This window comes from Ichthyophthirius multifiliis (genome assembly GCF_000220395.1).
Source record: "Ichthyophthirius multifiliis unplaced genomic scaffold scaff_1120509251353, whole genome shotgun sequence".
Classification (NCBI taxonomy): domain Eukaryota; phylum Ciliophora; class Oligohymenophorea; order Hymenostomatida; genus Ichthyophthirius; species Ichthyophthirius multifiliis.
In genome coordinates this window covers 14,565-36,990 of record NW_004085956.1, presented here as the reverse complement: position 1 = coordinate 36,990, position 22,426 = coordinate 14,565, and the positions used below count along the sequence as shown (strand labels likewise).

General features: G+C 19.8%; 6 protein-coding genes across 6 annotated transcripts, besides 24 other annotated features; 3 read left to right on the top strand and 3 right to left on the bottom strand. All coding sequences in view use genetic code 6, as the record gives it.

Moving 5' to 3' along the window:
- Positions 1-334: 334 nt before the first annotated feature.
- On the bottom strand, positions 335-2,748 carry IMG5_187890 (spindle assembly abnormal protein 6, putative; the record flags this gene model as incomplete). Its single annotated transcript, XM_004027140.1, has 8 exons — positions 335-567; positions 623-720; positions 782-894; positions 960-1,144; positions 1,178-1,826; positions 1,880-2,298; positions 2,348-2,501; positions 2,562-2,748. 7 exons carry the CDS (start codon positions 2,746-2,748, stop codon positions 718-720), a joined length of 1,710 nt encoding a protein of 569 aa, XP_004027189.1. The 3' UTR covers positions 335-567; positions 623-717.
- A 262-nt stretch (positions 2,749-3,010) lies between these two features.
- Positions 3,011-3,062: a microsatellite.
- Positions 3,018-3,062: a microsatellite.
- A 283-nt stretch (positions 3,063-3,345) lies between these two features.
- Positions 3,346-3,401: a microsatellite.
- Positions 3,402-3,623: 222 nt separating this feature from the next.
- On the top strand, positions 3,624-4,387 carry IMG5_187880 (hypothetical protein; the record flags this gene model as incomplete). Its single annotated transcript, XM_004027139.1, has 5 exons — positions 3,624-3,651; positions 3,754-3,908; positions 3,954-4,048; positions 4,089-4,317; positions 4,364-4,387. The coding sequence occupies 5 exons, from the start codon at positions 3,624-3,626 to the stop codon at positions 4,385-4,387; spliced, it is 531 nt and encodes a 176-aa protein (XP_004027188.1).
- A 129-nt stretch (positions 4,388-4,516) lies between these two features.
- Positions 4,517-4,572: a microsatellite.
- An 877-nt stretch (positions 4,573-5,449) lies between these two features.
- Positions 5,450-5,489: a microsatellite.
- A 37-nt stretch (positions 5,490-5,526) lies between these two features.
- Positions 5,527-5,579: a microsatellite.
- Positions 5,580-5,703: 124 nt separating this feature from the next.
- Positions 5,704-5,763: a microsatellite.
- Positions 5,764-6,392: 629 nt separating this feature from the next.
- Positions 6,393-8,163, bottom strand: IMG5_187870 (proton-pumping vacuolar pyrophosphatase, putative; the record flags this gene model as incomplete). The annotated part of the gene is made up of 5 exons (XM_004027138.1): positions 6,393-6,889; positions 6,962-7,081; positions 7,132-7,593; positions 7,666-8,111; positions 8,136-8,163. 5 exons carry the CDS (start codon positions 8,161-8,163, stop codon positions 6,401-6,403), a joined length of 1,545 nt encoding a protein of 514 aa, XP_004027187.1. The 3' UTR covers positions 6,393-6,400.
- Positions 8,164-9,107: 944 nt separating this feature from the next.
- Positions 9,108-9,132: a microsatellite.
- Positions 9,133-9,230: 98 nt separating this feature from the next.
- Positions 9,231-9,289: a microsatellite.
- Positions 9,290-9,372: 83 nt separating this feature from the next.
- Positions 9,373-9,426: a microsatellite.
- A 2,693-nt stretch (positions 9,427-12,119) lies between these two features.
- Positions 12,120-12,206: a microsatellite.
- Positions 12,173-12,236: a microsatellite.
- Positions 12,237-12,435: 199 nt separating this feature from the next.
- IMG5_187860 (poly polymerase, putative) lies at positions 12,436-14,049 on the bottom strand (the record flags this gene model as incomplete). The annotated part of the gene is made up of 3 exons (XM_004027137.1): positions 13,286-14,049; positions 12,751-13,140; positions 12,436-12,508 (listed from the first exon to the last, which is right to left on the bottom strand). The coding sequence occupies exons 1-3, from the start codon at positions 13,741-13,743 to the stop codon at positions 12,436-12,438; spliced, it is 921 nt and encodes a 306-aa protein (XP_004027186.1). The 5' UTR covers positions 13,744-14,049.
- Positions 13,170-13,244: a microsatellite.
- Positions 13,199-13,248: a microsatellite.
- Positions 13,208-13,268: a microsatellite.
- A 348-nt stretch (positions 14,050-14,397) lies between the features above and the next one.
- Positions 14,398-14,463: a microsatellite.
- A 66-nt stretch (positions 14,464-14,529) lies between these two features.
- Positions 14,530-14,605: a microsatellite.
- Positions 14,550-14,601: a microsatellite.
- A 127-nt stretch (positions 14,606-14,732) lies between the features above and the next one.
- Positions 14,733-14,774: a microsatellite.
- Positions 14,775-15,122: 348 nt separating this feature from the next.
- Positions 15,123-15,695, top strand: IMG5_187850 (hypothetical protein; the record flags this gene model as incomplete). Its single annotated transcript, XM_004027136.1, has 5 exons — positions 15,123-15,180; positions 15,250-15,393; positions 15,447-15,477; positions 15,522-15,614; positions 15,671-15,695. 5 exons carry the CDS (start codon positions 15,123-15,125, stop codon positions 15,693-15,695), a joined length of 351 nt encoding a protein of 116 aa, XP_004027185.1.
- A 784-nt stretch (positions 15,696-16,479) lies between these two features.
- Positions 16,480-16,518: a microsatellite.
- Positions 16,482-16,547: a microsatellite.
- Positions 16,508-16,541: a microsatellite.
- Positions 16,548-16,766: 219 nt separating the features above from the next.
- Positions 16,767-16,854: a microsatellite.
- Positions 16,855-16,857: 3 nt separating this feature from the next.
- IMG5_187840 (hypothetical protein) lies at positions 16,858-22,377 on the top strand (the record flags this gene model as incomplete). The annotated part of the gene is made up of 7 exons (XM_004027135.1): positions 16,858-16,989; positions 17,038-17,184; positions 17,237-17,400; positions 17,453-19,416; positions 19,477-21,134; positions 21,196-21,777; positions 21,829-22,377. The coding sequence occupies 7 exons, from the start codon at positions 16,858-16,860 to the stop codon at positions 22,336-22,338; spliced, it is 5,157 nt and encodes a 1,718-aa protein (XP_004027184.1). The 3' UTR covers positions 22,339-22,377.
- Positions 21,145-21,189: a microsatellite.
- Positions 22,378-22,426: the final 49 nt, after the last annotated feature.

Sequence of the window (22,426 nt, the reverse complement as noted above, 5' to 3'; positions counted from 1 at the left end):
TTATTTTTTTCAGCCAAAAGAAATAAATAAAATACAATATTTTATTATTATACTTAATTTTATATTTAAATTATAAAAATATATATTTTTTGTATATAAAATTATATATATTTCATTTTCAATTTTGTTGTTTTGGATGCTTGAATTTAATAGGAGTTATTGATTTGGGTTTTTCTATATTTTCTTCTTCATCGTTTTATTTTTATGCTTAAATATTATTGTTATTAAAATTACTATTAAATAAATATTTAGAATTAAATTCTCTTTCTTCATTGTAATTCTATTTTTTTTTAAAAAAAAAAAAAATTAATTTTTCATTTTGTTGTTTTTTTTTAATATAACAAATACATTATTTTAGTTTTTCTAATTTAAATAATTTTCGTAATTATTTTAAATTAAAGGCTCGTTTTTTCTCATAGGAGATATTTAGCTTTAACTATCATTATTATATTAGCTTATATTCTATTTATTATTATAATTTGCACCTGAATTATTAAACTATTTACTAAGATAAGGATATTTATTTGAAAAGCTATTTGTATAATTATTATTATTTTATGTATATTTCTTTTAATTTTTATATAAATACAAAAAAAAATGACTTTTAATAAATATTTAATACATTATTAGAGTAATTAGTATGAGATTTTAATGTGGTTGTACCCGCAAATGTATTTTTATTTGTTCCTTCATTAATTTACTTATTAAGATATTAAATCACTTTTAAATAAAAAAAAAGATATGTATATATATATGAGAAAATAAATATATATTATTTTACTTGTTTAATTATTTTCTATAACTTTTTGACTTTCAGTTATTTTTCTTTTAAGTCTTAATTATGTAATTCTAACTCTTTAACTTTAAATTCTAGATTATTAATTTCTCTATTTTCTTTTTTGTAATAAATTTATATAAAATATATTGCTTTTTATTTAAAAAAATAAATAAATATATACTTTTTGCTAATTCATTATTAATATCATCTTGTTTTTATCTTACTTCATTTAATTCTTATTCTTATTAAATAACCATTTGATTTTTTTATTTAATTTTTGTTTTGAATTTTGTTAAATCTTCTTATAGTTTTTCAATTATATTATTTCCTTTGTTTATTTCTTCACCACATAATTCTAATTTTTTTCTAATTTTGAAATTTGATTTCTATATTCTTCACATTATTATTTTAACATTTCCTTTTTATTATTATGATAATAAGAATATATTTTTTTGTTATTTTACTTTTTAAGAGTTAAAATTATCAACTAATTCTTTATTTGAGTTTATCATTTATTCTTTGTCTTCTATTTATTTTAAATATGCTTCTTTTTGATATGTTAATTCTGTAATTTTCTTTTCTTATTAAAACCTCATTTCGCTCAATTATATATTTTAAGTTCTTGTTTCTTGTATTTCCTTTGTGTTCATTTTCTATTCTTTTTCCAAAAGTGTACATTTATTTTAATATTCTTATAAAAACGCTTCTAGTTCTAAAACTCTTTGACTCATTTATTCAAATTTTTATGATTTTTATTAAAACTTTTCTTACAAAAATTTAATTCTTTCTAGTATTTCTGAATAAATTAGTATTAGTTTTTAAATAGTATTAACAAAAAATAAAAAAATTCTTACTTATTCTAGTTCAACTTTTTAAGATTCATGCATTCTTCTTAATTACTCTTCCTTATTTAAATATTATTCCTTTGCTAAGTTTAAATTTCTTTGTTCTTCCAATTATACTTACTAAATATGTTTCTTATTATCTTCTTAAATCCTATGTAATTCTTCGTTTGCAATTCCGAAATCCATTTAAGTTTAACTTAGTTCTTTTTTTTTTTTTAAAAAAAAAAAAAAATTTTTTTTTTTTATTTTTTTTTACATTCTTCCAATCTACTATTTTAAATTCTTAATTATTCATTTTCGACTTTTGAAAGCTAAAGCTTTTTAGAAATAAAACTTTTTAAAGCATCATCATTAGCTTATCTAAGTTTTAATTATAAAGTATTTAAAGTATTAAAACTATTTTATTGTATAATATTAAAGTCTGCGTCAGACATATTCTTTACATCTAATTAACATTAATATCTATGTTTTATTTAAATATTTTATTTAATATTATTATGTATTTTTTACTAATATTAATGTTTCTCATTTTCATATTCTTCATTAGAGCATTAATTTACTAAGTCTACTAAAGTTTAAGGAAATGAGTTAAAGTCTTTGTCTGCCTTCATATTTTATTCTTTTTTTAATTAGATAAAATCGGTTTCAGTTATATCTAATAAGTATAAGAATAATCTTTATAAAAATATAATTATATTTTTTTTAATATTTATATATTTATAACGAATTTTATTCATCTGTTAACTCTATACGATGTACTTAATTATTAGAATTATTTCCTTTTTATGTAGTATATATCTTTAAATTTAAAAAAGTTTAAATATCTTGCTTTCCTATTTACTTTATTTTTATTGGCACTAAGTCTTCAAATATATCTTCTTTTTTAAGATAATTTTATTATAAAAAATAATTAAATTAATTTTTATATTTATTTTTACTTTAACTTTAAATAAAAGAATTCATATTTTATTATTCTAATCTGCTTTATTGATTTTATGTAAATTAGTTTTATTTTATAGCTTTTTAGTTTTAAAATGAGTTATCTAATTTTCTATTGCTATTTTATGATGCACAATTGCTTTTATTTAAATCTATTTTTTTGTAATTACTATAATATTCACTCATTAATATATTTTTATATTTTCTTTTATTTATTTTTTAAAATTAAAAAGTAATAAAATCAAATAAATATATATGTATATGTATATATATATTATATATATACCTAAACAAAATAATTATTTTATTATTTATATTTTTTTATTATTAATTTTTAAATTTATTTATTGTTTTTTCTCTAATTATGTATAATATAATAAAAAAAATAAAAAGAATTTAAATATTTTTAATATTAGAGAACAAAAAAAATAAAAATATAACATATTTAATAATTCAAAAAATATAATAAAAAAAATCTTATTAAAAAAATAAATAAAAAATGGATAATCAAGTCAAGTAAAATAATAAAAATAATTCAAATTAAGACTAATATATTTATTTTTATATTAAAAATTCTAAGTGTCTAATAGATAGAAATTTTCTAAAAAGAACTACACAATTTAAAATAATTTTTAAAAGATTAACAAAATTCTAATACAGAAATAGATGAATTAACATTAATTCGCTTTTCAAAAGCATCCAAATATAATTTAGAAGTATGCAAAAAGCATATTAGTGAATATCTTTAATGGAGATAAAAATCTTAAGTTGATTCTTTACTTGTAAAAAATAAAAAAACTATATATATAAATAAAAAATAACAAGAAATTTTAATATAACGAATTAAATGAAGTATTAAATTATTATCCACATGGTTTTCACCATACAGACAAAAGTGTATAAAAAAATAAAAAACTATTTATATTTTTAATAAATAAATATAAAAAAAGGATAATCCTATATATATTGAAAGATTAGGTTTATTAAAACTATCTTAATTATTTTAAGTAACATCCGAAGAAAGACTTTTGAACTACAAGATATAATAACTAGAAGCTCTAATGAAGAAAGTATTGCCTTATACTAAAGGTAAATAATTATTAGTAATTTTAGATATGAAAGGATTCAATATGAATATTCTGTCTAAATAAATATATGGATTTGTTTCTAAATATATAAAAATTGCATAAGATTATTATCCTGAAGTTTTAGGTTAATTGCTTATTGTGAACTCTCCTATGCTTTTTGAAGCCATTTGGAATAATATAAAACCTTAAATTGATGAGTAGACTAGAAAAAAAATAACTATCATTGGAAGTGGATATAAAGATAAATTATTTGAAATTGTATATGCTTTTTTTGTTTTGTTTTATTTATATTTTTCTTTTTAGGTCGATTAAGATAATATACCTAATTTCTTAGGAGGAAAAAGTAATGATTGCATTACTAAAAATATTGGACCTTGGAATTTATAAGGGGAAAATTTGTAAGGTTTTTTTTTTTTTAATAATTATTTAATAAACTAGGTTCACTAAAGAAGATCTTCCAGTATAAGAAAATAATAATAATGAAGAATAAAGTGAATAAGATGTAGAAAGAGAAGCTTTAGATTTAGTAGAATTAAGAAACGCTTTATAAGGAAAAGTAGTAGAATCTGCAATAAAACCTCCTCATAATCCCTAAAAATATGAAAATCATACAACATAAGGAGCTAAGTTTTAAGTTAGTGATACTCCATTAAATACTTAGGCTGATGTAATTTTTATATTTTTTATTTTTTTATATTTTTAAATTAATATAGGAAGATCATAATTATGTTGGTTGAGATAATATTATTATTTATTATTTTTTTTTCTATATAAATATATATAAAATATATATAATGAATTGATTTTTTATTTTTGTAGTTTTTTTTTTTTTTTTTTTAAACAAACAAAAAATCTATATATTTTTATTTTTTTTTTTTAAATTCAATTTTTTTTTTTTATAAAAATCTATTTTTTTTTTTTTTTTTTTTTCCAAAATAATAAAATAAATTTAATTTTTTTTTTTAACTATTTAAAAAATTACTATTTTTTGTATTGGAAAATTAGTTTTATATTACATATTATTTAAACTTGATTTATTTTCTCTAGATCTAGATCTTTATGTCTCTTTTTGTAAAGAAATAGCCTAAAAGACATTATTATTAAGCATTTTTTATTCTAAAATATCAATTGTTTTTTTAACGTTTTCTATTTTTGATTCAATTTATTAATTTTCATATTTTTAAAAGCTCTTTTTCTTTTATAAAATTAAGTTAAAATTTCCAAAAGACATTAAATTATCATTTTAATTGTGATCTTTTTAAAATTTTTAGGAATTGTTTTAAGCAAAATTACTTGTTTATATAATTATGTTTTCCTAAAAAAATAAAAAAAATACATAATTAAATTTAAAGAAATAATACTTACTTTATTATCTTATAAAAATTAAGGTGTCTCAACTTTATCACTTAATTTTTGTTTATCAGAAAATTAATTTGAAGGTGTTTGTGAAATATTTAATATCTTTTTATATATATAAAGATATCATAAATAAATTACCTTTTGATTATTTATCTACTTTTTTGTACTTAAAGTATGATCTGTATATATTTTTTTTGGTTTTATGCTTTAAGGCGTATATGTTAATAGTTTTTTTGCTTAATTATTTATTGGCTTTATAGGTGAATATGAATACCTATTTTAAAATACTAAGCTAATGTTATTTTGTGGTATTTCTTATTGGATTAGTGAATTTTATGATTTCTGTATTCCTTTTATAGCTTTAAAAGCCTTTTATTATTATTACATAATTTTTTCTTATTTTTTTGTTTTAAAAAAATAAAATAAAATAGAAAAATTATAATTTTTTGATAAAAAAAAATTTTTTGAATGTAAAAAAATAAATAAAAAAATGCGCAAATTTTTTGTTTGAAAAAATATATATTTATTCTTATATATAAAAAAATTAATTTTATTCTAAAATATATTAATAATCTTATTTCATTTTAGGTAATCTTCATCAATGCTTTCATTTTTAAGCTCATCTAATTATTAATTATAAAATTATATTTATTTTTCAATATCTTCTTCTTCTTCTTCTTATATTTTCTGTGTGTTATTTTATGTATTATATTAATTATTTTAAGTCAAATCTTAATTATTTTGAGTATTATCTACTTAAGTTTGTTATTATTAAGTATTTTCTAAATTGTTTTTTTCGTTTTCTGTATTATCTAAAATAAGGTCTTTCCAATCCATATCTCCTTTATGTATTTTTCTTACGTTTTACATATAAACTTTATTTGAAGGAAGTGCGCCAAATTTATTACATCTTTAAAGGAAATACTCAAATGAATAATTAGGCATAAAATAAAAATGCCATTCTTTATAATAATTAATAAGATTATTTAGATTTTTTGCATCATCGTATTTCTTATTATTTATATTCGCTTTTTGTATATTTTCATATAAAAATTTAATTCCTATTTATTAATTTTATAAATCAAGCGGTTTAAACCTTTTTAGCTATATTTTTCGCTTTTTCTTTTGCACTTATTCGACTTTATTCTCTTTACCGTTTTAGTTTTCCTTATTTTCTTGCTCGCTTTCTTCATCTTCTTCTGTTAATTCATTTTATGAGTTTATTTCTTCCCCTATTTCTCTTTATTCAGTCATATTTTTTTGTTTTTTTATTAAAAAATTAAATATATATTTTTTTATGAAAAAATAAAAATTAAAATAATGTTTTTTTTTTTTTTTTTAGTAAAAAAAATAAATAAATATAATATAATATATATATTTATTTATTTTTTTCAATAAAAAAATGATTTATCTTATTAATTGTCTTATTATTCTCCATCAAAAACATTTCGCATACTTTTTTACATATTTTCAATTGTTTTTTCTAAACCTGATAAAGGTGCAGCTGTCCATCCAGTTGTAGAATCAGCAATAAATTATAGATTTTAGTCTACATCAGCCCATTTTCTAAAGAATCCATATTAAGCCCAATGCTTAGATCCTAATAATATAACCAAAGAAAAGAAAATCAAATAAATAACAAGAGAAGTTCCTGGAACATTCTCAATTGCAGTATTTGCTATATCTGTTTGTATAGGAACCTCATCTCCTTATGTTAATTCTCCTACATTACGATTATATTCACGAGCATTTTTAGTACTATAACCTATAATTAAAGAACTGAAGGCTAAATATATTCCTACAAGATTCATCCCTAATAAAAATGCTATTAATGCTTTAGAGCCTAATAGTAAACCAATAAATGCAATATTGAATAAACCCTATATATATTATTAATTTATTTACACATATATATATATATGTATCTTTTGTTTTAAATAAATAAAAATTACTATTCCTATGTTAAAAGAAGCCTTATAAATGGCATTATTATATTAAGAATAAACTAAAGTTTAAACTTTCCTTAAATTTGAATCATCCCCTTAAAAAGGAGCATTATCGTAATTATTTTTCTATATATATTTTTAGATTGTTATTTATTTTAATATTTTTTTATTTTTACTAAATTTTCAGCTACATCTTTAACTCCTAGTGTAGAAGTTCCTTTGATTAAATAAATAATCGAACCACCTATAAGTAAACCAAAAAGTCCATAGGCATCCCAAATATAGACTTCTTCTTCTTAAGTAATAATAAGGGAAGCCCCTGCACTTATTAAGTTTGCAAGAAGAATTCCTACAGCAACTATTATTTGAGGGAATATACTATAATTCTTAGTAGTCCAGGCTAATTAATAAACCTTATTTCTCACCTCGTTAAAAACGCATCCTACAGCTGACATAGCGAAAGCTTCAGAAGTAAAACCTGCAAAAATATTAATCGAAATAAGGCAAAAAGGTCCAGTAATTAAACCCATAGCACAGCAAGCAATACCGAAAAATCCAGCCAGCAAATAACCAATAAGACATACAAAACAGAAATACAAAAATGCAAAGAAAATACTAATATTAGCCTAATACTAAGCCTATAGTATTGTAAAAGCATACATTTATTTTTAATTATTGTCATCGTCTTCTTTTTTGGCTAAAGTCCTTACTGGTTTATGATAATGGGAAGTCATATATTCAGCATAAATTAAAAAAAATCCTTAGGCGAAAAGTCCTGTAATTAAAGACCAGATGGCATCAGCTCTGGAAATATCTAGGTGTGAAAAAGTATGTTGTTTTTTTTCGCCTATAGAGAATTATTAAGGCATTAAAAATATAGTAAAAAATAAAAAGAAAAGCATAGAAATTCCATTACAAATTAAGATTTAGATTTTAATTGATTTTGCTATCTATGTAGCTATTCCAACTTCATTATCTAATGGTTTTAAACTTATTAAAGAAACTAAACCAGCAATAATTAAATTCAAAGCCAAGAAAAATAAAGGCATATAATATGTTCCTTAGTATTATTCGTTAATTTCTTAACAACCGGATATTACTAATAAATATGCGCATACAAATCCTGTAAACACAGTCTAAAAATCTAATATAGAGACTATATTGTTAGTATATATATTACATATTATATTAGCCATGTCCAAATTCATTTTTATTCTATTCTATTCATCGTTGCTGTAATTTGATCGGATTATTAAATCACCGCCGATTAAAATTCCTTTACTACTTATACTTCCAACTTCTCGGTAGAATAATGATGCGCAGGCATCTTTTTTTTTTATTTGTATATTTTTTCGCTTTTTTTTTATTTACTTCCAACTCCAAAACCTAAAACTGATAAAAAAAGACCTTAGTTTTCTTCTAAAGTATTATCTATTATGACAAAATCTTTTTTTTATTATATTATAAAAATTATATAAAAAAAAATATAAGAAAATAGGAAATATTTTTGTTATTAATAAAAACATTAATTTTTTGTTTTTTTGTTTTTTACAGGAAAATGAATATATTACAACTGAAAAAAATATTAGAATAGTAGAAACTACAAACACAGTGATTGAAGTGGCTGATAAATATCCAAAAGCATAAATATTATCACTTTTATTAAGGATAACAATCTTAGCTATTGTTGCTAAGGAGATTTTTAAAGTTACGTATGTGTTCAATGCTACACAAATACATCCTAAACCGAAAGCAAATATTAAAAGAGGATTATATTCAATTGCAGAAAGCCAACTTAAGAATATAGCGGCGAAAATTAAAGAAAAAATATGTCATTAAAATTGTTTGATTATAATATAATTCTGTTGTAGCTTTATTTATGTGATCCGTTATGTCCTTAATAATATTATGCTTATTATTTTTTTATATTTATGTTAGAATATTCGGAAAATAATGCTTCTTATTCGACGTTTTTATTATAATCATACTGCTACTTTTGTATTTATTTTCTTTTAATTTTATGATTTTGGTTTTTTATTTTATTTTTATATTTTTTTTACATAAACTAATGTTATTGTTAGTGTGTATATTAATCCAAGAAAAGCAAGAACTAATATAGTAATAAATAATGCAAAATCTGAAAACATATATATTATTTTATTATTTATTTTATTATTGCTATTATTTTTTTTAATATAATTTTTTTTTTATATATATATATATTTTAATTAATATAAAAGAAAGAAAATATATTTATATATATATTTAAGAAACGTAAAAAAAATAAAAAAATAATAATGAATAAAAAAATTTAAAAAACAAAAACGAATAAAATATTTATTTATTTAAATTTATTATTAAAAATTAAAAATACTATTTTTACTTCTAAATATTTGTATTAATAAAAAGTTTATGTTTAATTTTATTATATATATATAAGTTTATGTTTATAATATAAAATTTTATTATATTTTAATTAATATATAAATAAATATAAATTTAAGCTTTTATTATTATTTATTATATTAAATTAACTAATATTAAAAATAAAATTTATAATAAAAAAAATGTAACCAAATAGAATTAAATATAATAAATAAATATATTAACTTGTACTTATAAAAAACAATATATCATAAAAATGAATATATTCGAATAAATTTTATTTAAAATTATATTTATTGCTTTGATTTTTATACAAAGAAAGAAATGATTATTTTTAAATATAAAAAAAGTAAATTTTCAAAAAAGTTATTTTTATTAATTTTTAGTTAAAATCTTATATATTTTAAGATAAATTTATTATTTATATAATATTTAATTTTCAAATCTTATTTACTTAATTAAAATTTTTATTGTTTTAAAATAAATAAAAAAAACAAAAACAAAAATTATGTAATATCATTATTATCATTAAATTTTATAACTTAGTACTATTTATTAAATTAATCACTTAATTTTAATTAAAAATAAAATACTTAAAACAAAATAAACCACATTTAATTCTTAAAAAAAGTAATAAAATTACTAACAAAAACCAAAAAATGGGATCTTGTACTTCAGATATTAAAAGACCAGACTCAAAAGAAGAACTGAATTGTTAGAATAATATAGATCGAAGTAAAATTTATTTTTTTCAAAAATTTAATTATAAAATATAGCAACTAAGTTTGAGTAATTTTAATTAAAGCGAATATAATAAATGAATTTTAACGAAAAAATAATTTTTTTATAATCAAAAGATCTAAATGAATATATTAAAATATGTGGAAAGGATAAAAAGATACATTTTAGATAATAATGTAGTCCTTAATGATAAGTGAAAAGGAGAAATTAAAAATTGGTATAAAAAAACTAACCGAAAATATTGAAAAATAAAAAATTCAATAAAATAATTCAAATGAAATTCTTTTTGAAAACCTAACAATTAATTATAAAAATAATTTGGAATAATATTTAATAAAATATCTTTAATAATAAAATTGTTAAATTTAAACTCTTTAGGAAGCTTTTTCATTATTAATAAAGTTAATTTAAATATTAGAAACTTTAAAAGAAAACGAGCTAAAATAAGTAGATTAATGGTGGGGAAGTTCAAAAGATTTAGACAAATTTCAAATATAAATTGATAATTTCAAACTTTAATTCGAATTTGAAATGCCAAAGTAAGAAATTGACTATTTAGCTAATTTATATGGAAATTTAAATATTAATGCTGATAAAGGGGATATTAAATCTTAGGTTTTAAGAGATTATTTCCCTAATTTATATAAAATGTGTATCAATTAAATATTAAAATGAAATATTTTTATTTATTTATTCCTTAAAAATAATTTTATTTATGATAATAATTAAATTATTAATAAGTCTACAAAAAATTATTTAATTTTTTTGTTTTTTGTATTTTCTGTTATATTTAATTATTATATATTTTTAAATTAGTAAAAAAATGTCCTTATATTCAAATTATAATAATAAGAGAGAAATATTAAATTAATTTTTAAAAAATAAAGACCAAGAAGATGTTAATTATTAAAATATTTCATAAAAATAGAGCAGTTAATTGACCAATAATTATGAAAGAACATAAAGAAAATATAACGAAAATTAATTCAAACCTTTTTAAAATGAAAGAGATTCTTTAGGAAATCTAATAAAAAATGTAGAAAATAAATAAAAATATTTAAATAAATATTAAATTAAAGGGATAATAAGAAAGAAATAATTAAAAAATTGAAAGGTTTTAAAATAGATTGTTTAAAAACCCATTAGGAATAAATAATTCATAGATAGTGAGAACTAAACATTCAATAATTCCGATTTCAATTAAAGATCGAAACCCGTTTTTTACAGATATAAGTGAATATTAATAACATTAACAAACTCTAATGGAAAATATATAGGATAAATATTCTAATTTTATTGTAAAACTATCTTAAAAGAATAAAAACCTTTAATAAAATATAAAATAAAATAAATTTAAGAAATTTTACAGTACTGATATTATAAAAATTTAAGAATAAAAATAATTGCATTCTAATTAATTTAGTTAATAGAAATCAAAATAAAAAATAATTAAATAAAATAAATAATTTTTTTTACCTCCTGTAGGCATTTATGATCCTAAATATAGTTTGGTATTAAAAAATTAACTTTCTCATAAATTAGCACCTTTAACCAAAACTTATTAAAAAATAAGTTTTAATCAATAAAATTAATAACATAATAAAAATAATAATACTTAAGTTAATAACAAATTAATAAAAAATTAAATGTTTTTTTATTTATATATTCTTTTTTTAACAATATAATTTTTAAAATAAAAGCAAAAAAGAAAACAATGAAAATTTTGAAAAATATTTCAATAAAATTATTAAACAAATCGAAAGTATTATTATATTTATAATTCTTTTTGACGATATTATATTATTTTATTTTTAGAAAAAGTAGACCAAGAATAATAGTTGAATTAAGGAAATTATTTACATCCTAATGATGATAAAGAAATAAAAATTATTTGTAGTGATACTGAAATGTAAAATATAACTTCTTAATATAAAAAGTAGTTATAGGATATAAAGTAGATATTAAATAGAATGAAACAAACATTAAATACAAATAGAAATTTTAATTGAAAAAAAAATGTATAATTTTAAATTAAATAATTATTATTATTATTATTATTATTATTATTATTATTATTATTATTTTTTTTAATTTTATTATTATTTTATTATAATATTTTTATTATAATAATATTTTATATATATTTATTTTTATTTTTGTTAAAAATTATTTTTAAATGCTATTTTTAATTTATTTATTTTATTTATAATATAAAATTAATATTTTTTTTTTTATTTATTTATAAATAAAACATTTAATATTATATAAATTTAATAAAATGTATAATAAAATTTCTTTTTATAATACAATAATAAGAATATATATATATATATATTTATTTTTATTAATTATTTTCACAAAAAGTCATCTAAATTATCTTCTTCATCTTTTTTGTCTTTTTCTTCTTACGTTTTAATTTTTTTTTTCCTATTTTTTCATATAATTACTATTATCCATTATTGTTTAAAATCTCTAAATTCCTTTTATTTACATTATTTTATTGTTATTATAAAATTTAGCTTTCTATTTTAAATTATTTTTCTTCAGTTTGATAATGTTCGTCGTAATCTATATCATTTAAATCTTCTCTTTTTATTTAGAAAATTCTAACCATATAATTGACCATTCTAAAAAAATAAAAATTATAAATTAAAAACTATATAAATTACTAATATTTTTAATTATTAATCAATTATTTAGCAAATCCAACAATCCATTCTTAAAGACTATATTAAACAGGCTGATGCATTTTGTTTTTTAATCCAATTAAAAAGGCAGCACAATAAGGATAATCGGGATCTTTTTTATCAAAGAAAATAGGCCAAGGCCTGACTTCAATTTTTTCAGGATCATATTCAATACCTTTTAATTAATCAAACAAATTTAAAAGTCGTAAGGCAAAATATTTTTTTTAAGCTATAAATTAACCTATTTCTCCTTTTTTATTTTAAATCAAATCTATTTCAATAAAAAGTTTATAATGATTTATAAAGTTTTCTTTTTCAACTATTTTTTCCCAAACAATATTTTTTTAATTTTAAATATAGTCATTTGATGCACTTATTTTATTAAAAGAAATAAATCATTAATATATAATATTTTTATATATATAAAAAAATATATATGTATATTTATATATTTATATATTTATATATTTATATATTTATTTTTTTATATTATTATATATCTTTTATTAAAGATTACATTAATTTTGCAACAATAATATTAAAATTAATCATTTTAACTCTATCAGTCGTATTATATTCTGGGTAAGCTGGAGTAATAATATGCATGCATTTTCTTTATTAACTTTACATTTGTACTTTCATTTCTTCGCTTCTACTGCCAAGTTACACATCCATTTTTTTCCAATCCCATCTTGAAGCAAAAGTTTAAAAAAACTATTTAATTATTCCATTTACTTCCAAATTCGGAAACAATTACAAAATTTTAGCCAACATAATCGCAAGACTAATTCCACTCAAAAAACCAAGTCTATTATCATAAATACCATTATGTCTAGCCCATATTTTAATCACTTTTAAAGCATCTTTAAATCTGGATTTTGCTATCTCAGGGTTCGGGTTTTTTTCGCTCACATACTCTAATATAGCTTGATTAGAACGAAATCCATTAATACTTTTTATGTCTTTTTAATCCATGCTTTTTAAATGTTTATCTGGTATTCCCTTTTCTATATCTTCTGGAAGGGTTTCGGTGTCTAATTGAGCAAAAGATATATCTATTGGAAGCTCATTTATGATAAAAGAAATAATTGGAACTTTTGCATCTGTAACTTTTTCAATATATTAAACCCCTTCCTGGTCTCTAATTAAATTATATAATTGATTATAAAAATGCTTTTCTCTTTCCACAAAATTAGGAGCTATACATACTAAATCTATATCTGCGTCTACTGAAGCTACTCCTAAATAATAACTTCCAAAAGGTAATAGTTTTGCTGTATACTATATTTATTTTGTTTATTTTTTATTTTTTATTTTTTTACTTTATGTGCCAATGATTCAACTATTTTTCTTTCGTCAACATTTATATTGAACATCCATTTTTGTATTATGGAGTCAATTTTTTATACTTGCTGTTCTTTCATTCTTTCTTGTTCAGGATTACAAAAATATCTTTTTATCATATTGCGTATGTAATTGCTCTCTTCTATGTCTTGTTCAGTTGGATATGATGTATCAAGAATATAGCCTGGTTCGGGTATTCGTTATAACTATTCTTATGTATATTATTAGTTTGGCTTTACTGATTACTTTCGGATTTATTAAATGGGATATTAATATTATAGGATATATTATTATTATAATTATTATTATTATTATTATTATTATTATTATTATTATTATTATTATTATTATAAAATAAGCATTTGTTACATTTGTATTTATTATTCTTAGTATATCATTGAAGGAGCATTCATTGTATTTATATTATTTTTTATAGTTTTTTTTTATTAATTTTTTTCTTATTAAATTTTTTATTTAAATTTTTTTTATATATAATTAAATATTTTTATTTATTTTTATAATTTTATTAATTTTGCTTATGACATTAAGAAAATAATAAACATGCTTTAAAAAAATATTTAAATATAAAATATATATATATATATATTTAATATTTACTAATTTTGAATATTATTTATTATATTTTAAAGTATTTTTTTTATTAATTATTTAAAAAAAAAAATGTCATAATTTTCTTTTTTATTGTTGATTGAGTTTTTTTTTTTAAAAAAAAAATAACAATAAATGCAAGTAATATATATATTTATAATAATTAAAACATCAGTAATTGATATTATTATAAATACTTTAATTAAAAGTTAAATAATATAAATTTAAAATTTATAAAAAAAAAAAAAGAATAATATAAAAATATTATTTTTTTTAATTTATTTAAAATAATTATAATATATATATATATATATATAATTTTTAATGTTTTTTTTCTTTTTGAAAATAAATTAAATATTTTGAATAAAAAAAATATAAAAAAAACTAAGAAAATTATTAAAATGTTCGGAATAGTCCCTTTAATATAAAAAAGAGTATTAACATGGAATTTTTGGCCAGGTAATTTATTTACATTAAAAATTTTAAATATTTATATAAAAAAAAATACTAACAATTGATAAATTAAAGCTTCCATGAGATAATTTTTAATGCATTCCGCCGGACCATTTACTATTTTCTTTTGGTGTCCTTTAATAAAATGGGGTATTACTTTAGTTAATTTTACTGATTTTAATATACCATTAGAGCAAGTTAATACTTTTTAATAATTAGGTTTTTTATATATAAGTTTTATATTTGTTTATATAAAAAAATTAATAATTTAGCTATTATGTTAAGTGGATTTACTTGGACTAGGTTTATTTATTTTTTATTTTAATAAAATACATTTTATTTTATAGATATAGTTTTGTTATTAATCCTGTTAATTATTCTCTTGCCCTTGTGAATTTCGTTATGGGTCTATCTGGAATGTATTAATTATCAAGAAAAATGTATATATTTAAAAATTTTATTTTATTTTTGTTTATACATTTAAATTTTATAATAGAAAAGGTGGTAAATTATTAGATTGAAAACATTATTTATCAATAATAAATTAATATTATACAAAGATAAATTAAAGCCAAATGATTAAAAAATAAAAAAATTATTATTGAAAGCTTTAAGTTATTTTGTATGTTTTTATTTTAAATAAATATTTATAAATAAAATAAAAATTATAAAATTATCTTCATCAACAATTTCAGATTTGAAATAATTAGTATATTTAAATGTATGTATCTCATATTTTTTGATATTTATTATTCAACTATACGATTTAAAAATTGTGTTATATAATTAATTTATATAGATAATATTTTTTTTATATTTATTTTTAAATAAAAATTTAAATAAATATTATAATATTTATATTTTTTTTTTTGATAAATTAAAATATATTTAATTTTTATGTAAATATTTATTATTAATAAATTAATTTTTGTAATATTTTTTTAATTTAATATGATTTATAAATAAATATTTTTTATTTTAGCCCATATTTATAAAAATTTTATTTAATAAAATTTATAAAAGATAATCAATCTTTCAAGGCATTTTATAACTATTTTATAATTAAAATTTAAAAACTAAAATATTCTTTGTAAATTAGAAATATATCAATTATGATAGCTTTCTTATCGTTATACAATATAATTAGCTAAAAATATATGTTAATTATTCTAGTTAATTTTGAATTTATCTTTTATATTATTATAAAATTTATATGTACACATCTTACAAATTCAATCTAAATATAAAATAAACTATTTAAAAATTTAATAAAATTTCATATATAAAACATGATTAATGTTATTTTAAAAATAAGAATAATAAAGTAAAAATTAAAATATTAAATATAAAAAACATTAAAATAAAAATAATAATAATTTTATTTTATATAATATTAATATTTCTTAAAATTAATTTTAAGGTATATTATTTATTTTTAAAAAAGTTTTTTTATATTTCATTTATATAAATATATATAAATAAAAAATTCATTTATATATTTCATTTTTTATAATATTACATTAATATATATTTTCATGAAATAAAATTATTTAACAGTATTTATATTTTCCGCAATATAAATATAAAAATATTTTTTTTATTTATTTATGAAATAAATAAAATTAAAATATAAAATTTTTTTATTATAATTACTAAAATAAAAAATAAATAAAAATAAAAAAAATGCAAGGTGGTCCCTTAAAAATAACTTAATTAACAAATATAACTAGTTTAGGTATAGATCCTTAATACTTAAAATTGAACTCTACAAGTTTTGAGTCAGAAAAAACAATATGCATAAACGACAAGAATCCCGTAAAAAATAAATTAAATAAAAATTAATATTCTTTTAAATAAAAAAAGTAAGGATAAAATTAATTGACTTAAATATAACTAGACAATAACTTTAATGTAAATAGAAAAGCCAACAAAGCTGAGTTTTCACTTCTTCATCCTCTTAAAAATATAATGGCACTTAGGGCAACAAGTCAAACTGGTTCATATGTCCAGGTTCTTAAAAAATAAATAAATTAAATATATATTAATTATTTAATATATTTAGGTATGGAATCTTGATTAAAAGTAAAAGCTAAAACATATAGATTTGACAGAACCTATAGTATATATGACATGGGTAAATCCTTAAATTTTAGCTTTGGTAACCCCCACAACTGTATATCATAGTGATTTAGGTTCATAAGAAACTTATGTTAAAATATTAGAAAGGTAAAATATATAAATGAATTAATGAATATTTATAAAAATAAAATAAATTAAGATTTGGAGATTTATCTAATGGATAAAGTTAAATAATAGGTTATAAATTAGCTCCTTAAGGGAATTGGTGTGCTATATATGGAATTGCATCTCCAGATAGAATAAATATAAACGGTACAATTCAACTATTCAAACTAGGAGAAGGGAAATAGTAAATGTTATAAGGACATTGCTGTTGTTTTGGAATGGCAAAAGTACACAATGATACCCATATGTCGACCTTACTATGCTTTTTCGAAAAAAAAATCGGAGAGCCTATGGGTAAAGTTCAAATTAACGAAATTTCGGTAGTCCCAGAAGGTCTTTAGAAACACAAAATAACATGCGAATTTCCTACAAATCCTCAATTCCCGAATGATTTTCCTATTTATATGTAAGTTTCATAGAAATATGGGTAGTTGTTTGTAATAACTAAAAATGGATTTATTTATTTATATGAGATTATGTCAGGAAGCTTAATTTTTTAAAATAGAATTTCTGATTCTACCATCTTTATTGGAACTTAAGATAATAGGGAAGATGGTGTTTATACTTTAGCAAAAAATGGTTAACTTTTGTTGATTTAAATTGATCCTTTGGCACTTGTACCTCATATAATGAATGTTTGTTAAAATTTACCAAATGTAACTTAATTTGCCTTCAAATTAGCTGCTAGGTATAAACTTCCTGGAATGGATAATATGTTTTAAGATTAATTTAATAAATGTATGGCTAATGCAGATTATGCAAGAGCAGCTTAGGTTGCAGCGAATGCGCCTGGAGAATTAATTAGAAATGCTTAGACTATTTAAAAATTCAAGTCTTTGTAAGGAACTCCTTCCCCACTTTTAGTGTACTTTTAGACTCTTTTATAAAAAGGAAGCTTGAATGCTTTGGAATCAGTTGAATTATGTAAACTTGTATTAGGATAAGGTAGAAAGAACTTTGTGGAATAATGGCTTAAGGAAAACAAACTTGAAAACTCTGAATTATTAGGAGACGTAATAAGCTAATTTGACCAAAACTTGGCATTAGACGTGTATAAAAAATGCAATTCGAACGCGAAAGTAATTTCCACTTTAATGGCATTGGGAAGAGTTGAAGAAGCGAACAAATAAGCGGGATAATCAGGAGTGAATTTAGATTATATGTCAATGGTAAAATCTTGTATTAATACAAATCCTTAATAAGCAGTTTAAATGGCAAAGAATCTTTTCACTTAAAACCCTTCTTAAAGTGTATAATAAGTGGCTGAAATTTTCATTCAGGCTTAAAAATTTAAAGAATTATCTGCCCTTTTAGTTGATTGTATGAAAGCAAACAGGCCAGAAGATGGAATTTGGTAAACTAAAGTCTTAGAATGGAATATTATGAATTAACCGAATGTTGTTGATGCAATTTTTGAAATTACTAAATGGAATTAATATAATAGAGTTAGAATTGCTTAATTGTGTGAATAAAAATAATTATTCTAGAAAGCTATTGAGAATTATCCGGATGTTAAAGATATTAGAAGGGTTTGTTTAAATACTTAGTCAATTCAATCTTAATGGCTTGTTAATTATTTTATTAATTAATAAACTGAAATCACAATGCCTTGTTTATTAGATTTATTAAAGCATAATAGATAAAATTTGTAGATTGTGGTTGAAACTTGTGTTAAAGGTCATTAGAAATACACTATTTAAATTTGTATTAAATTATTTGAATAAGTAGGATCTTTTGAAGGTATTTTCTTGTTCTTAAGTTAAATTATTAGTACTACTGAAGACTAAGATATTTATTTCAAATATATTGAAGCAGCTGCTAAATGCAATCAATTAAGAGTCGTTGAATAGATTATTTAAGAAAAACCCAAGTGCTATAATCCTGAAAAAGTTAAGGATTTCCTCAAAAATATGCGCCTTCCAGACCCGAAGCCTTTGATTTTCCTTTGCGATATTCATAAATATGTAGAAGAGCTTATTTAATATTTATATAAAAACAGTAGAAAAAAATCATTATTTTTATATATATATATATATTTTTTTTTTTAAAAAAAAATAGATTTCTTTAATTACATATAAGTATATCTTTTTTAAGTAAACCCATAAGCAACTCCGTAAGTATTAGGAGCTTTAATTGACTAAGGGTGCGAAGAAAGACAAATAATATTCCTCCTTCATCAATTAGGAAGTAAAATACCAGCCCCGACCGTAGATTAATTAATTGAAGAATTCGAAAAAAGGAATAAAATAAAACTTTTGGAAGCTTGGTTGGAAGCTAGAACTATGGAAGGTAATTAACTTCCTTCAATCCATAATGCACTCGCAAAGATAAAGATCGATACAAATTAAGACCCTGAGAATTTCCTTACTAACAACTAATTCTATGATGCTAAAGTAGTTGGTAAATTTTGTGAAGAAAGAGACCCACATTTAGCTGTTATCGCGTATAAACGTTCCTGGGGTGAGTGTGATGAAGAATTAATTCAAGTAACGAATAAAAATTCGCTATTTAGATTATAAGCAAGATATTTAGTGGAAAGATAAAGTGAAGAATTATGGCAATAAGTCCTTTCTTAGGAAAACACGTACAGATAATAGGTTATTGATCTCGTTATTACAGCACTTAATGAATGTAAAGAGGTCGAATAAGTATCTACTGCAGTAAAAGCATTCATGGATGCTGATTTACCAGAATATTTAATGGCTTTATTGGAAAGAATAGTAGTACATAATCCAGAATTCGGATAATATAAAAAATTATAGAATCTTTTAATCACTACAGCTATAAAAACTGACTAAAGTAAAGTTATGGATTACATAAGCCGTTTAAATAATTATGATGGTGAAAAAATAGCCGAAGTTGCACTTTCTCATCCGTATTTATTATTCGAAGAAGCCTTCACGATTTATCACAAATTCAATTTAAATGCAAAAGCGGCAGAAGTTTTAATTTTCCATATTTAAGATATGCCGAGAGCCTCAGAATATGCTCAAAAATATAATAATCCGGAAATTTGGACTAAATTAGGTCAAGCCTATATACAAAAAGTGCAAATAGAGGATGCTGTCGAATGTTTTTTGAAAGGAAGAGATCCTTAGAATTTCGCAGAAGTAATAAATTAAGCTGAAATGTAGGGAAAATATGAAGTTTTAATAAAATATTTATAAATGGCAAGAGAAACAATCAAAGATTAAATAATAGATAATTCTTTAGCCTTTTCATTAGCTAAATGCGACAAAAATAATGATTTAGAGAATTTCTTGTCAAATCCAAATTCTATTGATGCTTAAAAAGTAGGAGAAAGATGCTATGAAGAAAAACTTTACGAAAGTGCAAAACATCTTTTCGTTTCGATTAAAAATAACGCAAAAATAGCATCGTGTTTAGTCCGTTTAAAACAATTCTAATAGGCCATAGAAAGTGCTAAAAGAGCAAATACACCAAAAACTTGGAAAGAATTAACAATTGCATGCATTGAAGCTGGTGAATTTAAACTGGCATCAGTCGCTTCTATGTATATTATTATGATACCAGATTATTTAGAAGAACTTATTGGACAATATGAAGAATATGGATCTGAAATGTAGATGATTTAACTTTTAGAAACTAGTTTGAGTATGCCAAGGGCTCATGTAGGTATCTTTACTGAATTAGCTATTTTATATGCGAAATATAAACCAGAAAAGTTAATTGAACACCTAAGAAATTATACATAAGTAAATTATTATATTTAAAAAAATAAAAATATTTATAAAATATAATAAAATATTTTCTTAGAAAATAAATACTTCTAGAGTTTTAAGAATTTGTGAAAAATATTAATTATGGGCAGAAGCAATATTTTTAAACGCAAGTTTCGATTAATGTGATAATGCAATAAACATAATGATAGAACATTCACCATATGCATTTAATCATGATTAGTTTGTTAATTTATTAATAAAAGCTCATAATTTTGACCTTTATTATAAATCGATTCTTTTCTATTTAGATGAATAGCCAGATCTTTTAAATGATCTATTAAAATCTTTAACTACTAAAATAGATTTAACTAAATGTGTCTAAATTATGAGAAAAACAGGGTATATAGGATTAATTGTTCCTTTCCTAAAATAAGTTTAGAATTCAAACAGTAAAGAAGTGAATGAAGCGTTGAATGAGATTTATGTAGAATCTTAAGATTATGAATCTTTACATGAGTCTATTTCTTAATATGAAAATTTCGATTAAATATCGTTAGCTAAACTTACTGAAAAACATAGATTGTTAGAATTTAGAAGATAATCAGCCTTTTTATATAGGAGAGTTAAAAAATATGAATTTTCTATAGCTTTATCTAAATAAGATAAGATTTATAAAGTAAATATTATTTTATATATATATATATATGTATATATTTAAATAAAATAGGATGCTATAGAAACTGCTTAGGAATCAGGAAAAATTGAACTTGTAGAAGATTTATTAAGATTCTTTGTATAAGAATAAGAAAAAGAAATGATCACTGTAACTCTTTATACTTGTTATGATTTAATACGACCTGATGTGGCTATGGAAATTGGTTGGAGATATAATCTTATAGATTTTGTTATGCCTTATTTTGTATAAATAATGAGAGAAATTAACAATAGAGTTGAAAATGTACTAAAGAAACATGATAAAAGGGAAAAAGAAGAAGAGAAAAAAAAAGCTACTGAGTAATAAAATCCTTAAATGATGATGCCGCCTGCAGAAATGCTTCCATTCAATCTTATGTTACCTCCTCCTCCTGGTACTATGCCTGGAATGATGCCTCCTATGGGAATGAATACTATGCCCGGAATGATGCCTGTTTAATAAGATATGGGAATGAATAATATGTAAGGAATGATGAATACTATGCCAGCAGGTATGGGCATGTAATATAATCCTTATGGTTGATGATCTTTTATTTTCTTATTTTTTTTTAGATATAAATATATATTAGAATACTAAAAAAATTATTTTTTTAGATTATTTATCATTTATA